We start from the raw sequence: 17,273 nt of genomic DNA, 5'->3' as shown, positions 1-17,273 counted from the left end.
AGGCAGCTGAGCCCCTGCAGCCCAGGGAGGTCCATAAGGAAGCCTGTATTCCCCTGCATCCCAGGGAAGTCCATAGGGCAGCCTGCATCCCCCTGCAGCCCAGGGAGGTCTGTAAGGGAGACTGTATGCCTCTGAAACCCAGGAAGGTCCATAGGGCAGCCTGGATCACCCTGCATCCCGGAGGGGTCCATAGGGCAGCCTGGATCCCCCTGCATCCCAGAGGGGTCCATAGGGCAGCCTGGATCCCCCTGCAGCCCAGGGAGGTCCATAGGGCAGCCTGGATCCCTCTGCAGCCCAGGGAGGTCCATAGGGCAGCCTGGATCCCCCTGCAGCCCAGGGAGGTCTGTAAGGGAGACTGTATGCCTCTGAAACCCAGGGAGGTCCATAGGGCAGTCTGCATCCCCCTGCAGCCCAGGGAGGTCCATAGGGCAGCCTGGATCCCCCTGCATCCCAGAGGGGTCCATAGGGCAGCCTGGATCCCCCTGCAGCCCAGGGAGGTCTGTAAGGGAGACTGTATGCCTCTGAAACCCAGGGAGGTCCATAGGGCAGTCTGCATCCCCCTGCATCCCAGAGGGGTCCATAGGGCAGCCTGGATCCCCCTGCAGCCCAGAGGGGTCCATAGGGCAGCCTGGATCCCCCTGCAGCCCCTGGTGCAGGAGGTCCATAGTCAGCCTGGATCCCCCTGCAGCCCAGGGAGAACTCCACGCTGGAGCAGGTGCCTGCCAAAGGAGGCTGTGACCCCATGGGAAGCCCGTCCTGAGGGGGCTCCTGGCAGCATCTGTGGGCAGTCAGTGGAGAGAGGAGCCCCTCTGGAGCAGGTTTGCTGGCAGGACTTGTGACCCACATTGGAGCAGTTCATGAAGAACTGCAGCCCGAGGGAAGGATGCATATTGGGGAAGTTCATGGAGGACTTTCGCCCGTGGGAGGGACCCCAGGGTGGAACAGGGGAAGAGTGTGAGGGGTCCCCTCCCTGAGGGCGAAGGAGCGGCGGAGACAAAAGTGTGGTGACTGACCACAGTTCCCATTCCTCTTCCCCCTGTGCTGCTGGAGGGGAGGAGGTAGAAAATTCGGGAATGTAGTTGAGCCCGGGAAGAAGAGAGGAGTAAAGGGGAATTGTTCTAAGATACCTTTATTTCTCATTACCCTGCTCAGATTTGATTGGCAATAAATTAAATAATTTCCTCAGCGCGGCCGCCCCCGGCAGCCGGCGAAGGAAGGCCGGGAGAGGGCGCTGGTGGCGGGGAAATGCCCGGGGAGGCCGCGGAGATCGGGACCCAGGGAGTGCCGGGCTCCACAGGGATGCTGGCACTCGCGGCGGGCCTCTGCCGCTCAAGAGCCGCTCCAGCTCTCGTCTGCTCACAAAATTTGTATTGCATTATTTACATATATTATATTAGTGCAGCAAATGTCTTAGGGCTGGGTGTGTAAAGATAGGGAGGCCACACTCTTTCCAGTGGATCCCAGTGACAGGAGCAATGGGTACTCACGAAGCACAGGGAGTTCCATCTGAATATGAGGAAAAAAATTCTCTATTGCACGGGTGACAGAGCACTGGAACAGACTGCCCAGATAGGCTGTGGAGTCTGCTTCCCTGGAGACACTCAAAACCCACCTTGGTGCAATCCTCTGCAGCCTGTTTCTGCTCTAGCAGAGGGGCTGGACAGGGTGGTCTCCAGAGGTCCCCTCCAACCCCAACCACTCCGTGATTCTGTGACTGTGACCAGTACCCAGAGAGTCCTGTTGCTGCAGACAGAAGACGACAAAGGTGTGCTGATGGTCATGATAAACATTAGAACACTCGAGGCAGCTCTAAGTTCATAAATGGGAAGAAGAAAAATTGTGGCTGGCACATCTGCTATGTAGATAAAGGGCCTTCTTGCTTGACGTGCAGCAGCACAGGCTCCACCATGCTTGGGCTGGGAACAGACATGCAGAGGAAAATGCTGAGCATGGTTTTTTCCCTGGGGTATATTGCAGTGTGACGTTTATCTTCTGCACCCCAAGTATCAGCTGTTTGTACAGGAAATTTTCCACTTTGATTTCCCAGGAAGCCAGGCTCTGCCTCAGGACTGGGTGGTTTCCTGTAACTACAGGATCATTGTTGGAGGGATGGGGTCTGTTCCAGCTTCACCGTGTTCCTCAGTGGCACAAGACAGGTATACTTAAAAACTAAACCTGACTTTTTCCTCCTTCACCCTCATTGCTCAACTGTCTGTACTTTGGCTCCAGTGAGGTCACCTCACTGCTTTGCCAGTAAATTTTCCACCAGAGCAGTTAAATTTCTAACTTGGAGGAAAAACAAGGGGTTGGAGAAATGTGGGGAAACCATGAAGCACTTGGACAATAACTTCAACAAAAGCCAGGCCTCTGGGATGTGTCACACAAATGCCAGCACAGACACATTTCCTCCTCCCCAATGTTATTTCAGAACTACCTGAAAGACATATGTAAGATAGTGTGAATGCCAGTGCATTCACTTTCACTTAGTCTTTCATTCCTGTTTTGAGGCAAGACAGATTTAGCTAGAGAAAACAAAAGCCAGCAGGAATCAGAGGAGCTTAACTGCATGGCTAGAAGTTGTGTGTATTAGCAGGAGAACTGGGTCTTTTGTTGGAATGAACATATATGTCTCTCCTCCCTCTGCAATGCCTGCTGTCCCCTGGGACGTCCTTCTTTCTTGCCTGTTAGTCCTCAGTGTCACTTTCCTTTGAGCCTTTGACAGGAAGGCTGTCAGCCCACAGCAAGAACCTGCTCTGTGCTATGAGCTAATTGTGGCTCTGCCCTTGACGTTCCTTGGGGCACAAGGCGAGTTCATCTGTGGATATAAATGTTCCCCCACACCCAGTTTTAAAATGGGGAGGAGATGCCTTTCTCCACTTCCCCCATGGGATTTTGAGAGCCCTGCTCCTTGCAGGCTCCCGCTTGTCCCAGGCACACAGAGCCTGTTGGGCATCTGACCATCTGCCCGAGCAAAGGCCGGGTTTGTTTGCTCCCCGCTGGCTGCCGGGGCAGGGCTGTGCCGGGTGTGCCGAACAGCCAGCCCTGGCTGCGTGTTTGCACAAACAGATGCAGCGGGCTCTGCTTTGACAAGGGTATTTTTAAATCCAAACGCTTGTCAAGCCAGCTGTTCTACAAGGGAGTTGAAGGGCACTGCCAAAGCTGAGCGCCAGTAGAGACAACGTACCCAGCAATTTGGAAATAAAGGACCTCTATTCGTAAGAGTTGAGTAAGGCACTTCATGGCCCCAAAGACAAGGTGCTGTCTTCTCCGTGCTCTCAGAAGGAATAACTCTATTCACTGGCATAGTGGTAGCTCTTTCAAGGAGAGCTGCTTTGGGGATTTGGGTGGGTTTTCTTTCTTTAACTGTGAGGAGCTGGGCTATGATGCCATGGCTGGGCTGGTGTCTGTCATGCAACCAAAAAACTGCTCCAATCTGTCACCTTGGTAGTCAGGTGCTGGTTGTGTCCAACTACTTGTCAAACTCAACATGCTGGAGGTGTTGTCTGCTGGCACAGTGTGGCAGTTAAAATACATGGGTTACGTTTTTTGGCTATGGGACAATGACATTTGGAAATTCCATTCCCAAATCTGTGCTTGGGGGAGAGAGTGGCTCTGAAGAAAAGCACATATCCCATGGCCCTGTGGGCATCAATACCAACGTGCAGACCTGAGCATACACCAAGGGAGGGAGGAGGTTGAGACACGTGGGACACCTGGGCATGCCTGCTGTGCCGTGCCACAGCAGGGCTCTGCAGGGCAGCACGGGGCTTTCCTGGGCCAGTGCTCAGCAGCAAAGCCCTCCCAGCAGCTGCCAGTGCCCGTAGGGCAAAGGAAACAGCCACAGGGCTCTTGTAGCAGTGGTGAGGGTGCAAGGCATGCCGGTGTGTCACAGGATGTGCTGGCACCCCACCCGTCCCTGTCCCCAGTGCCCCGGCATTACTGAGCTGGGTGGGGGGAGCTGCTGGCCATGGCTGGGCCGTGGCTGGTGCTACACCCCTGGCACAGGCTGTCCTGTGCTGCCACTCAATGTGACACAGCCTGAGGTGGGAAAGGTAATTTTTACCCCCTCTCAAGCAATGCCATAGGAAGGGGGTGGGTTGTTTGATTGTTTTTCCTCCTCTCACATTCCTGGAAAGAGAGGCCAGCTCAAGGCAGGCGCTGTGGAGCAGGACCATGAGTCAGGAGGGTTGGGCTCACCGCCTGCCTCTCCCTGGGGTTCCTGGGGAGCTGGGCCAAGTCACAGCCCTGTGAGACACTTGGCTTAGAGCTCAACCACATGGCCAAAACTGCTAACCTTGTTTGGGGTTTCTCCTTAGCCTGATCCCACGTTGCCTGTCCAGCACCAACTGTGCTCAGAGCTGGCTTGGGCTGCTGGTACCTTGTGGCCTTACACATCAGACCCTGAGGGACTGGAGACTTTGCTGAAGGCAAGGCTTCCCTTCAGCATAGGCCGGGATGGCAATTCCTTCTCCTCCCCAGGCCACAGCAGCTCTTGCTCACAGGATTGCCTCTCACCATGGGGCAGAAGCTCCCACTGGATGCTCTGGGACACCTTACACTCAGTCCATGAAAACCTGCATCTTTGTGCAAGAACACTTAGTCAAGGAGTGGGAGAGTTACATACAATCCCTTTTATGTCATAGGGACCAAAACCTGTATCCTCTCTGCCTCAACTTTCACTGCCAGGCATAAGATGTTCTGCAGAAAGGCGCTTTCTGCCAAAATGTTGAAGTGCTACTGCTTCAGAAAGAGAAATGAAGCCTTTGTTGGCCCAGAGAAAAAGCTTCTCTACTGACCAAACACCACTGCATCCCTTGGAGAGAGGCCTGGGCTCTCTCAGCCGTGCTCCAATTTCACAAGCAAGAGCAAAGCACATGCTAGAGAACAAATGGGATCTGGATCTCCTCTCCCTCTTGTGAGTGCTGTTATCATTAGATAACAGCAGAGGCCCAAGTCATTCTTTCCTTCTCATCTGATCTTGTCTCTGGAGAATGCAGATTAAGAGGCTCAAGCGGTCTTAACGCCCACATTTGTGGAAGGCCAGAATCCTTGGCCTCTCTCGAGTTCACACCTGCTGCTGTACACACCAGGACACTCTGGGGAGCCTGTAATCAGATTTTCCTGATTTCAGCACAAGCTGCCCAAATCCCATGACAGAAGCTTATGGTTTAAAGATTCCTGGCACTCTGCTGTATCAAATAAGGTTTGACATTGCAGCATCCTACATCGTATGTCGGCAGAGATTTCTTCATGTGATCCAAACCCCCTGAATGCTGTGTGCAGAATGGAATGGAGAGGCTTCCTCCATCTTCTTTATCTTTTCAGTTTACAGTCTTCTCTGCTGCCTTCACTCTGATGAACCACGTCCTGAAATCACACAGCTCCCTCAGATAGTAATTTCAGATAAACTCTGAGTTCCTGGTGGGAGCACTCCCTTAGGCAGGAGAACCACCTTGACTGAATTCACCAAAGGAAATTGGGAGTTCTGTCATTATTTCAAAGTCACATTAGAAAAGACTTCATTTTCATTTACTTATTGCTGTGTCCCCACCTGCTGTGAAATATTACTATGGTGCTTAATTTCATCTTCACCAATTTTTATGCTTTTTATTCTTTCAAAGATCTAAGCAAGTTGAGCTTGGGGAAGACTCTACTTTGAGATGGGTTGTGTGATCTACTGCAGGACCAGCTTCTGGTAAGACAAGCTGCAAGGGCCCTGGCATGTGTCGTTTTACCTCTAAGACCTCTTCTTCCCCTCCCCTTTGCAGACACACACACAGATCCCCTTTTTCACAAGCCCTCCTTACCACCTGCTTTCTCATGTGGTACAAAGACTCTTTGCCCTGGAAAAGGCTTCCTTTGCAGGGCCAGGGCACATCACTGTTTCCTGTTGGCCTGACACCTCTCTGCCCATGCAGACCCCAGGGTGGAGCCTCACTCCTTGTGTTACCATCAGGTTTGGGTCTCTTCAAGTGCTCCTCTGTGTGCAGACCATGCAGACAAAGCACTGCCAGTGTGACCCCTCACAGACTCTCTGGGCACCTCTGTGTGGGTCACGCTCCCTGCGTCAAGGGCAGGCATTCCCCAGCAACACACCATGAGACACTTTTTCCTAGCACGGGCTGGAAGCCCAATGTTCTCATGTGACTCCAGAGGCTGAGGCAATGGACACGTGTCTCTGTGTTAATCCAGCCCTGGAGACCAGCCCCACCCCAGGAGCTCAGAACACAGCCAAGCACCCTTTGGATTCAGGCTCCAGATCTCAGAGGATCAGACTTAAATGACTGGCTCCAAGCACTGTGATTCCAGAGAAGCTCCCTTATGGACCTGCAAGTGACCACTGCCAGCAAGCACCACCTGCAGGCAGGGGCTGAGGCTCCTGGCCAGGCCAAGCTGGGCTGGGGTTACCAGACCCCTGCCAGCCAGGGCTGCAGACCTGATGCTTCAGAGAGCATTGGCTTCGAAGGCAGTGCTCATCCCTCTCCATCTGCTGAAACAAGCTGACAAAGGAGAGAAGGAATTTAGCACTATATGGAATCTGGCTGTCCTGAAAGGCAAGAGAGAAAAAAACCCAGAGACAGAAATAGAGTGATCAGTATTCATGCCTTTAATAGCTTGTAAATTTTTTTTTTTAATTCCAGGCAACTAAGATGTACGTTTGTTGTGTGTATCTGACATCTGAAAAAAACCAAGACCACAATCAGTTCTGTTTCTTCCCTTTTCTAAAGCACATAAATTAAAGTATCAGTCACCTCAATATACAACAGTTTAATGAAAGAAAAGGGCTTGTTCTGTTTTTACAATTCAGTGTCACCTGTTACCTGAAGCATTAGATAGAGTTTTAGCTAGAGAACTTTCTTACAGCAAATAGGAAAACTCAGAACTTAGGCTGTCCAGAAAAATTCAAGAAATTTCCACTCCCTGCTTTCAAACTCCACTTCCTACTAAAGCATCAGAATAACATTTTCCTGTTAGAAAACAAAAGACCCCAAAAACTCTTCAAAAACACCAGGGAAACAGTCTGTACCATAGAGCTTATTAAACTCAAAACATTTATGGTGCAACAACCTCCTCTTCCACAACTTTAACACTGAACCTGAATTTAGGTCAGGATGAACAAGGGCAGAAAATGTCAAACTACAGGTGGCCTTTGGTGCCTGTTGCTGCTCAGTGGCCTCCCAGGCTCAGTATCCAGTAAACGCTCTCAGCTGTGGCAGCACCTGCAGGCTCAGGGACCTCAGCCCACGCAGTAAATCTGGCTGAGGCCTTTTCATGATTGCCTTACTGAACTTAGCTCAACCCCGCCTCACACAGCCAGGGCTGGAATTTATATGGAAAGACTCTAGGGACCCTCCTCTCACTCTGATGCTGAGGCTCAGCCCTTGTCACAATTCAGCCAAGCAGCTCTGGCTGCCACCCAGTATTCTTGACCGTGGATGGTTTCTGTAGGTTAGGATCACTTTATCAGCAATACAGCATGGCCTTTGGTGGAGGGGTGTTGCCCTTGCCTTTTCCCATTACGGGGCACGTGAGCACTGTGTCCATGGGGCTGCTCCTCATGAGACTGCAGGGAGCTGGTAGGAAAAGCCTGTGCTCTAGCACAAGATAGATCACACACAGGGAAATGGGAGTTAGGCAGAAACAGCTCAGATGGCTGATATATCCATCCATTCCCTAGCACTGAATAGAAAACCTCTGATCTAGGGGTGGGGGGAAAGGATGAAAGAACACAAAATGAAGCAAAAACGTGACCTTTACTGCTTTTTCATCTTCCATAGTTTTGACTAAAGAACCTGACCTATAAGTGCAGCTAACTCCAGAGACCAATGTACTCTTTCACAGTCTTGTGTGTGTGCAGAGCTAGAACCAAGTCACAACTACAGGTGTGAAGGAACAATGTCACAGTCCTCAGGAGACCTGCTCTGTGCACTTGCCAGTGCTTGAGTTTGCTGATAGAGTTAAGCAAAGAGGTTCATTCTTCTTGAGCACAAAAACTTCTGTCAAACCAGCTTCTATTACAGAGAGATTCTAAACTGACATAAATAATTATAATCTCGATTAAAAATAATATATTATTCTAGATTTTTTGGTTTTTTAGTTCTCATGTAAAACCCCTATACTCTTGACATCTAGGAACAAAGACAAAATAAAAACCAGGCACTTGCTGTGCCTTCTCAAGCACTCAAGCACTATTGTGGTGTTTAAGGGACACAGAGGAACTTGTCAACTGGATTAATGCCTACAGTGGAAAACAAGAGGTGTTCTTCATGCCGTTGGCTTTTTCAAGTCTCGGATTTGCTTAATCAGGTAGTTCTTCTCATCAGTGAATTGTTCGTCGTCCGTCCTTTCTTTCTGGAAATTGCTCAGAAACTCAATTAGCTTGGGTTGGTTTTTCAACAGGATCTCCACAATAGGCTGTGTTTTGTTTGGACTGGCCACAAAAACCTAACATGCAAACAAAATCAGGCACAGAGAGACAGCAAGGGGGTGGGGACAGAGAGAGAGAGAGAGAGAGAGAGAGATAGAGGAACATCAGTCACAACATCCCCACAAGTTACAGGCAGATCCTCTACTGCTACACACCTTGTTCCAGGGCAGTCAGACAGGAGTTCAAACATGTTGGTTCCACAGCAAACTGAAGCAAAACTATGCCTGTGTGTGGTATCGTTTCCCTTTCACTTTGCTCTTTGGTGATAAAAGCTTTTGACTGTAAATCCAGCTGTTGAGAGGGAGCTATCAATCCTCAGCCTCTTCCCACCCACAAGACAAATACACAGAAATTAATTATCAGGAGAACGGAAAAGCTTTGTGTCAGTATTGATATCATTTCCGTATTAAACCAGGCCTAAAATTAGACTTGCCAGCTTTGTTTTGGTTTGGAAAATTATGTCAGAGGCCTCACTTCCCTCTGCCTAATCCATTCATGGGAGCATGGAAACTTACAGCAGCAGGAGCAGGAGGATTGGGGTGTGCCCAGCACCTTTGCAGTCCTTGCTGACCAGAGGAGGGTGGCATTGCAGGATGGTGAGGTGAGACACAGATACTCACCTGGCACAGCCAGCCCAGCACTGTGGCTTACTGGCCTTCTTCAATGCTCTGATTTTTCCTACTATAATCACTAAAGCTGCAGCTCTGAACATGACCCCTCATGCCACAGTGCTGTTCCTTTAACATTTTCTCTGGGTTAAGTGCAAAGCTAAGGCTGGTTGCAAAGGCCAACAGTGAAAGGCTCTTTCAGGGACCCCGGGATGGCACAGAGATGGGGCTCTCTTTCCTGGATGTGGGTCAGGAGGGGCAGGTGGGGCGTGGGGCTCACAGTGGGAGCACACGTGCAGCGCCCCGGCCGCCCCTGGAGCAGCTCCCACATCTGGCTGGCTCCGAGGTTTCCATGGCTGGGCAACAAACACCGCCCGAGAGCTTGTGCAACGACAGAAATAACTCCAGTTAGTCTCTGCCCCATGAGAAGAAATTAAGGATGGACAGAGCTGGAAATCATCCAGTTTCCCTCCAAGCCTGTCCAAAGCAGAATGAAAACAAACATCTGCTGACAGCACAGAATGGCATGTTGTCCTGCCGAGCACAGGCAGCACCACCGCTGGCTCCCGGTCTGGGGCTCTTCTGCAGGTCCTTTTGTCTCCCCTGAGATTGTGCCCACAGGAAAACCTGTGCCACATCCAGCTGGTCGGGGAGGAGCTGTGACACCTGATGAGAATCACACACACTCTGTCCTGGGGGGCTGTGCTAAGACAACACCTGGTAGAGGCTGGGGCAAGGCTTAGGCTGCACCCACCGCTAGGCCTCATACTCCAAAATCAGAGGATGTTATACAAGTGGTGGGGAAAGTGCCACATCAGGGGAACATGTGGAAGGAGTGGGGTTCAACACACACCAACAGTATCCCACTGAGAACTTCTGCCCAAACAGGAAACTAGAAGTACTTTTTCATTTCACAAAGGTGAGACAAAGCATCTGCTCTTAAACCCTGGCATCCTGATGCTAGAGTAATCTTAATCTGTGTCTATGTTTTTGTCTCCCCTGGATCCCTCCTCCTCAGGCTTCTCCTAGAAGTCCCTGCTTCAAAGTACTTTGCCCTTTGCTGTGCAGGAAGAGCTGGAACCTCTGCCATGCTGGGTGAACACTTCCCAAGTGCATTACAAAGTTTTCCTTGATCTGGTGTCCAGGCCACGGTCCCAGTGACAATACACTATCTACAGTTATTCACAAAGGCCTCCACCTTGCCCTTGTCTAATTTCCCTGAGCTATCATCTTAAACGATTCCCACTTGCTACCTAAAACTTCTCAAGTCCAGCACTAACAGCCTCCAAGGATCCTTTTTGAGCAGCCCCTTTCCTGCACAATGCCCAAAGTACTCACAGGGCAGCCTCCTACCAGGGGCACACCTGCCTGGGATGTTGCTGTGAACTGGGATGGCCAGTTCACAGCAACAGCTGCAGCATCAGAAAGCAGCATCTCCTCCTTTGCAAATAACTTTGATACACTGCTATTGATGCATTGGTTCCCCTCAGACTGGGAGAAAAAGGGTTTGGGGATGTAAATATGAACGTGCTTTACAGCTTTCCACTCTTGCTTTATCTACACGAATCTTGAGATCTCCTGAGCATGGACATGTGGCTCTGGATGAGGCTGCAGCACTTCATGCTCTCAGCTGGAGCAGGCCCAGGATGCAGCTCCCTGTGTGCTGACCTACAGCAGGTGATCATGCTGACGGAAGCTGGATACTTCCAGGAGCTGGACTATGATAAGCCCCCAGTCATCTGGATGAGCTGCCATGGGGAAAAGCAGGATGTAAGCCTACAGGCAGGGATTTACAGATCTTCATAAGAAATTTGTATTTTGGAATTCAGTTCACCCTTGGTGATGAGGAGAAGAAGCCGTGAGATACACTGGCAAGACCCACATGCTCAGAAATCATGTGATGACAATGCAAATGGAAGCCATCAAAGAAGGCCTGGCCTTGAAGTGCTGAACATCTTCCTTCAATGAATATTAGGCCTCACTAATATTTATCTGAAGGGTGACTCTCAAAATGAAGAAATCTAAATAATTCTTGTTGTAAAAGCTCTCTGCTCTGCAAACAGGACTGGAAGGTAGGTGGTAAACCTAGTAAGTAGTATTTCATATTGCACCCACCACTGGTATTACCATAGCAAATAATAAAGAACTTAGTTTCATAGAAGCCATCACATCCTGTTTATCTTCCTGCTCAACTATTTATAGATTACAATCTTCCCCTTGCAAAACTGGCAAAGTGAACATTCAAACAAAGATCATCTCAGCTGCCAGTCTTGCTCAGTGTCAACAGGGACTAGTAAAGAGAGAATGCTCAAGGACCAGAAAATTCCTGAAATGTTATTCAATACTTTGGCTAAGCAAACAAAATCAATTCTGTCAGTATCAACTGACCAGTTTCACAGAGCCCAGGAGCAGGACCACCACGAGACTTTATGTTAGAAAGGGTCCCCCTCATTCAGAACTCTGTATTGGCATAGAGAAGGAGATCAATCCCTAAAACCAGAAACATTATTAATGCTATCTGCAACATTTCAACTAAAATGAAGTTGGATCAAACCACAGAGAACTTGGTTTCACCTGTGGTTTTATTATGAAAAGATACATGCTCTAGAGCACTAAATTCAGATGGATGAGAGAGACAGAGACCCAAAATAAAGACAGTACCCATATAAAAATTCCAACTCTAAATATAGCTGCCTCCAAACAGAGAAAGCTCCATTTCATAAGTATTTGCAAAAGACCTGGAATGAAAATCAACTCTAAAGCTTATAAAGTTATTGAAAGTGGAATAGTTGTTACCTTCTCCATTAAAAGTCTTAATGTATTTCTTCAAACAAACATCAAAATTACTTGACCAGAGAATTTGACCTTATTTCCTTACAATTAATAACCAGGCATTACAACCTTCTGGGGCAAGAGCAGAGCAAGAGCAATTACAGGATGCCCTGGACTGAGCATTTTAGGACTTGCTCTGGGGTCACGCACGATGTCACTGTCAGGACACTGCACACACAGAACACACAAGGTTCATGCTGCTTACAGAACAATGCTTCACGTAATAATGCTTGTCCTTTAGATTATCCAGCTGAGAAACAGAGAGGACAAATCCCCATAAACACGGCCTCAGCTTTGTACCAAGAGCAGACTGTCAGTATGGTCAAATTATGTGAGGCTGTTTGCAAAGCAAGCTGCAGGAGGTAGCTCGTAATGTGCACGAAAGAGAATGGAAAAACGAAACTGAGGTCACAAAACACAATGTACCCATTCTATTTTTAGATTTAAACAGTAAAATATATCTTGCTAAATGTCCCCTTAAGAGCAAGAAAGTCATATAATCCCAGCTCACTGCTACAGGGTGTTTTCCTCAAAATCAGCAAATTGTTTATGTGAAATATAAGAGAGCTGTTCCTATCCTTTGTTTTTGAATATGTGAGGTCAGAGGAATCCCTGCACCACATTCACATAGGTCTGAAAGATACAGCCCGCCCTACAGACAGACAAATTTGAAGGAGGCTCCACTAATGGAATACATCCCAAACCCACCAGAGGAGCTGGAGAGCCCTTCCCAGTATTTGATCCCCAAAGTGTGTGCACTTGAGACCAACATCTCTCCACTGAAATCACTACAGAGAAGAGCCAGTGACTCTCAAAGCCCACAGCTCTGAGTGATCCCCTCAGATTATTTATGAAGGAGGAGGGAAGGGGTGAGGTCTGTTAGCTTTTCCTCATGATTGAACACTGTGTAATCCTTATGCACACGTTGCCTGGGACATCCAGTTTTACAAAGCAGCTGCAGACCTTTAGGATGCTGCTGCAAGGCAGAAGGTCCATTTTTTTTCAGGCAAAAGAAGAGAAGGGGCTGGAATTAGGAGGAATATCAACCATCTCCTAAGTGGAGAATGGAAAAAGGCACTCCAAGTGGGCACTCTGTCTTCATTTTCCCACTCACAGTAAGTCGAGTGAATTAAATATTCTCAGAGCTTGGGGGTATTGGCATTTTCAACCACAAAATGTTCCTCCAAAATAAGTTTGCACTAGAAGTGGTCATCACTTTCATCTCTATCTCACAGTTTCAAATCTCCAATAATTAGAAATTGCCTCAGGCAGCAAGAGTCATAAGCCTTTTTTTGGGTCAGCTGGAGCACGGGAACGTTGGAATCTGGATGCTTACGAAACAAACACTTTTTCATTTCAACTGTGTCTAACTGGTAAAACATCTAAATCAGGTAATTTAAACCTAAATCTTTTGGCAGCTCAGACAGAGCAGCAAGTATCCACTTCTCAGCAGACCTTTCATTCCAAATCACTGTGGTTAGTCTACTGTAATTTCAGCCAGGACTGCATAGGTATTTTGCAAGCATAATTTTAAAATGCAGGCACAGTTCAAAATTTATGAGATTAGAAGCTGAGGACAAGATTCCTCTCCCAGGTACATTAACATGGAATTCTACAGCTGACAAAAGAACTGGGCTGAGGGAAACAAAACCAGAAACAGGAGTCAGGAACACTGCAGAACTGGGCACAAAACAAAAAAAAATCTTAAAGACAAAGCCAATCTTTAAATACGTAAGGATTTCAGTAGAATTTAGAATTCCAATTCTTTAATCCTCAAGAATTTAGAACTCAATTTAAGAAGTGAAATCAGGGAAAAGATCTTCTCTGACCCTCTCTACAAAGCTAATTCACAATGCAATTTCCTGTAACAAACCCTATAAAGACCCTTCCCCCTGGGGAGGAGCTGGATGCTGCTGCATCCAGGCAACCCAGATCCTCAGTGAGAGGGATCCTATAAGTGGAGCTGCTGCACCTCTACAGTTACTCTATAGTGTGCTGCTGGAGGTTGTGAATGAGCAATTTCCAGCTGATCAGGTTCTGCTCTGAGTCTGCAGCTCCTCACCATGAGCCCTGTGCGTGTGAGGCAGTGTGAAGAATGCCATGGGAATGCCCTGGCCCCCTCAAGTGCTGCTGACTGGCACCACTGGAAAAGACCCACAGAGGTGTGTGAGGACAGAGTTTGGCCTGAAGAGACACAACACCACTGTTACTCATGGCTTGTTCTGCTGGCAGTCCAAGGTCCAAACATTATTTCCACATGGCAGCAACTGTGATCAAGGAAGGATGAGCCTGCAATATCCCCACTCTAATTGGTAATGGGATGCAACACACTGGAAGGGAGGAATGGGAAGGCAGAATAGGAGGAACAGCAATGTGTGACATGGTTGCACACTGGGATCCTTTTACATTATTCCAAGTCCTTTTAAATGTCTCCTAAAATAAGTGAAATCAGCCTTCCCAAGGCCTAGTCCATGCCTATCATTAATTCAAAAATTCAGGAACAGCAACTCATGTCCTTCATAAATAAAAATCTTGCATTTATTCACCGAGTGGCTAAGAAACCCAAATCCTCTGATACCTTCTCTCCACTGGCATCTCAAAGGCTGCAAGTGTCTGGAGCCAGACTGCTTGCTTATCTTGGAGCCACACACCTCCTGATAAGGAGGAGGAGTACAAGTTACTCACAGTGGTTCAGCTAACTGGAGGAAGTCAGCAAGGGAACAGCTTACCAAGCCACTTATTTCATGAAAGGAATTTTCTTTTAATCCTCCTTGAAGATTTTTTTTCTTTTACAAAACTAAAAGCTTTTTGAAGAAGCTGCACATTCTCTAAGTCTCCACACTGAAGATCTGAAAGCTTTTTTCCCAAATCAGAAGTTGCAAAAGTACAATATTTAACAGGTCACTCTGAATTTTTGGAGGGTGTAGTAACCTCTTCTCACAATCATTTGGTGTTATCTGGTATCTTTCTTAGCCAGCTTAGGGAAGGGATATCCTTAGAGGCCCAAAATTCCTCTTCTGATAATCATTAACAACTCTATTTATAGTTTGAAATTAACGTGTTCATTCCAAATTAGAGTTAGTTTTGCATAACAATCTGACTCACCCTCTGTTTCAGAACAGAGAACTCTTTTGATAGGAAAATTGTAAACTTCTAACTTATCAAAATTGATCACCATGAAAAAAGGGACACTGGTTGGGCCTGGTAATTTTTTAACTCTGCAATAATGTCACTGCAAAATGATGGAAGGATAAAACTCATTTCAAGCTCAGATTTACTAAACCTTTCTAATACCTTTAAAAGCATATTGTGCTTGCAGTGATGCCCAGCACCAGCACGACCTACTCTTAATATAAGGTAGAGTTTTATGGCTTTTTTTAATCTTTACTCAGAATCACATGGTAAAATGATCCAGGAGTGGGGAGAAGATCCCCTGGATACTACCTAGAGGTTGTGTACTACTGTAGCAATGGCTACTTGACTGACTACCCCCAGCTTAAACCAAAATGATGCTGCTTTAGGTCTCACCTGAAGGCCCTTTTCAATTATGACACTCTCAAATACTGCAAGTGACTGTAAACCTCAACCTTTGCCTTAATTTCCCAGACTTCTTCTTGCCTACCTTGAAAGATCTTTTTATGAGGAGAAGAGAAAGTCTGCCACCTCTACAACTCATACTGGCTCACCTTGAACACATGGAATGCTTCAAACTGAATGTTGGGGCTTTTATCTCGCAGCAAGTTCATCATCAGCTTCAGGTTTTCGGGTTTGCTGATGTATTTCGTCATGATGGCGAAGTTGTGTCTGTCCAGGATCAGTTCACCCAGAAGCTGTAAACAAAATTAGAAAAATAATGCTCATCTTCTAAATACTACAGAGGGAGATCCTGTGTTTGGGCTGGGTGTAACAGGGGCTGGTGTGAGTATCTCAGACAAAAGCAAGTGTAGACAAAGACCTCCATTTAATTGCCATGTTCCATTCACAGCCCCCTCTGCCTCCAGGTGCAGGCCATGCCACACTTGTGTCCCAGACAGAGACTGCCACTTCTGCCACTTTACTGCCAAGCTCATTGTAACCATGTTTTGAACCAAAGCTCATTGTAACCATGTTCTGAACCAAAGCACAGATCCAAGCTCAGAGGAGAAGGGACAGCACTCGTTCCATAGAAATGGCCCAGTGCTTCCCCAGAGGCCCAGGAAAGAAAAGACACAGTGAGCTCCTGTGCTTTTCAGGAAGAGCATCGCAAGCCCTTAGTCCTTCTGTTGATAGAAGAATGGCTGCTCCATTGCCATACATGCACCTCGATATTCTGCATAACACAGAGTACAAATTTAGGAGGAAAGTGCTGAGAGACTTTACCTTCAAAGATTGTCTCTTTGTTACATAATTCTCAGAATGAAGGAGTTTTTCATAGTCCTCAAAGATCTAGAGTAACAAGAAAACACAAATGCATCAGATGAATGTCCATCCTTCCTTCTCTTGGTCCTTCTCACTGCTGCAGCAGTGCCACCCTCTAACACTTCACTGCAATGCCAGGCCGAGCTCTTGAGGCCTTTCCTCTTGGCTGCTTATCGCACAGGGAATTAACTAATGCCCAGGAACACTCCTCTTCCAAGTGCTGCAGAGGGGGAATACCACATATGGACTGGATGGAACTGGGCCTGGTGCGAGCCAGCTGGGACACAAGTAAGCCAGTGCCTGCACAGCCCTCTCTTACAGAAGGGTGACTGCTGACAGGACATGTGGGCCCAGCACATGACGTCCACTCACTCGTATCATGGTCACGCCTGGCTCTGTGACTCAATGCAACACCCCAAAATGGCGATGGGGACTCCCAAATGCTCCTTTTGGGAGGTGCCACCTCATCTGCTTTCAGCACTATCACTCGTTAAAGCTCTTTACTCAGCAAGGGTCACTAGGAGCAAAGTGTGTGCTGGATTTTGCAGGGATGGATCAAGGGGGTATTGTGGTCAGGAAGACTGAGAGACAAGGCTGCAATATGGTCAGACTACCTACCAAACAAGCAGGAAAAATCAACATGGTTGTCCGATAGTCACAAAAAAAATCCCAAACAAAAACAAAAAAAACTTCCTTAGGCAATTAATACTCAAAAATGTAAAATGTCAAATAAATGTAGAATGGGGACTGTTCCAGTGCAGTGCTCCAGTATTAAGAGAAAAGATTAACAGAGACACATATTTTGCTCCAGCTAAGCTGCATTAGTGACTCAGCAATAATAAGCCTGCTCTTTATTTAACCTTCATGGTAACCAGAATGAAAGAAATTTGTCTTTTCATTTGGCAGTGAAATAAAGAATACCTCAGGTAACAAAAAAACGTGACCCACAGTCTAATTCCATGATCTGTATCAATCCAATTTTAGTTGAATCCAATGGAATTTTTCTG

General features: G+C 47.6%; 1 protein-coding gene across 6 annotated transcripts in view; it reads right to left on the bottom strand.

The window, feature by feature from the left end:
• Positions 1–6,584: 6,584 nt before the first annotated feature.
• The window catches only part of CAB39L (calcium binding protein 39 like), a 59,727-nt gene continuing 49,038 nt past the window's right edge, over positions 6,585–17,273 (bottom strand). For all 6 annotated transcript variants that reach the window (XM_063149286.1, XM_063149284.1, XM_063149283.1 and 3 more), the window contains 3 exons: positions 16,228–16,293; positions 15,555–15,698; positions 6,585–8,445 (listed from right to left, as the gene is read on the bottom strand). In XM_063149286.1, the coding sequence (XP_063005356.1) occupies positions 8,266–8,445; positions 15,555–15,698; positions 16,228–16,293 (390 nt within the window). In that variant the 3' untranslated portion in view covers positions 6,585–8,265. The remainder of the gene's footprint in view (positions 8,446–15,554; positions 15,699–16,227; positions 16,294–17,273) is intronic.

This window comes from Melospiza melodia, chromosome 2 (assembly GCF_035770615.1).
Source record: "Melospiza melodia melodia isolate bMelMel2 chromosome 2, bMelMel2.pri, whole genome shotgun sequence".
In the NCBI taxonomy this organism is placed as follows: Eukaryota; Metazoa; Chordata; class Aves; order Passeriformes; family Passerellidae; genus Melospiza; species Melospiza melodia.
The sequence above is the reverse complement of the archived record's forward strand: the minus strand, read 5'-3'. Positions and strand labels throughout refer to the sequence as shown.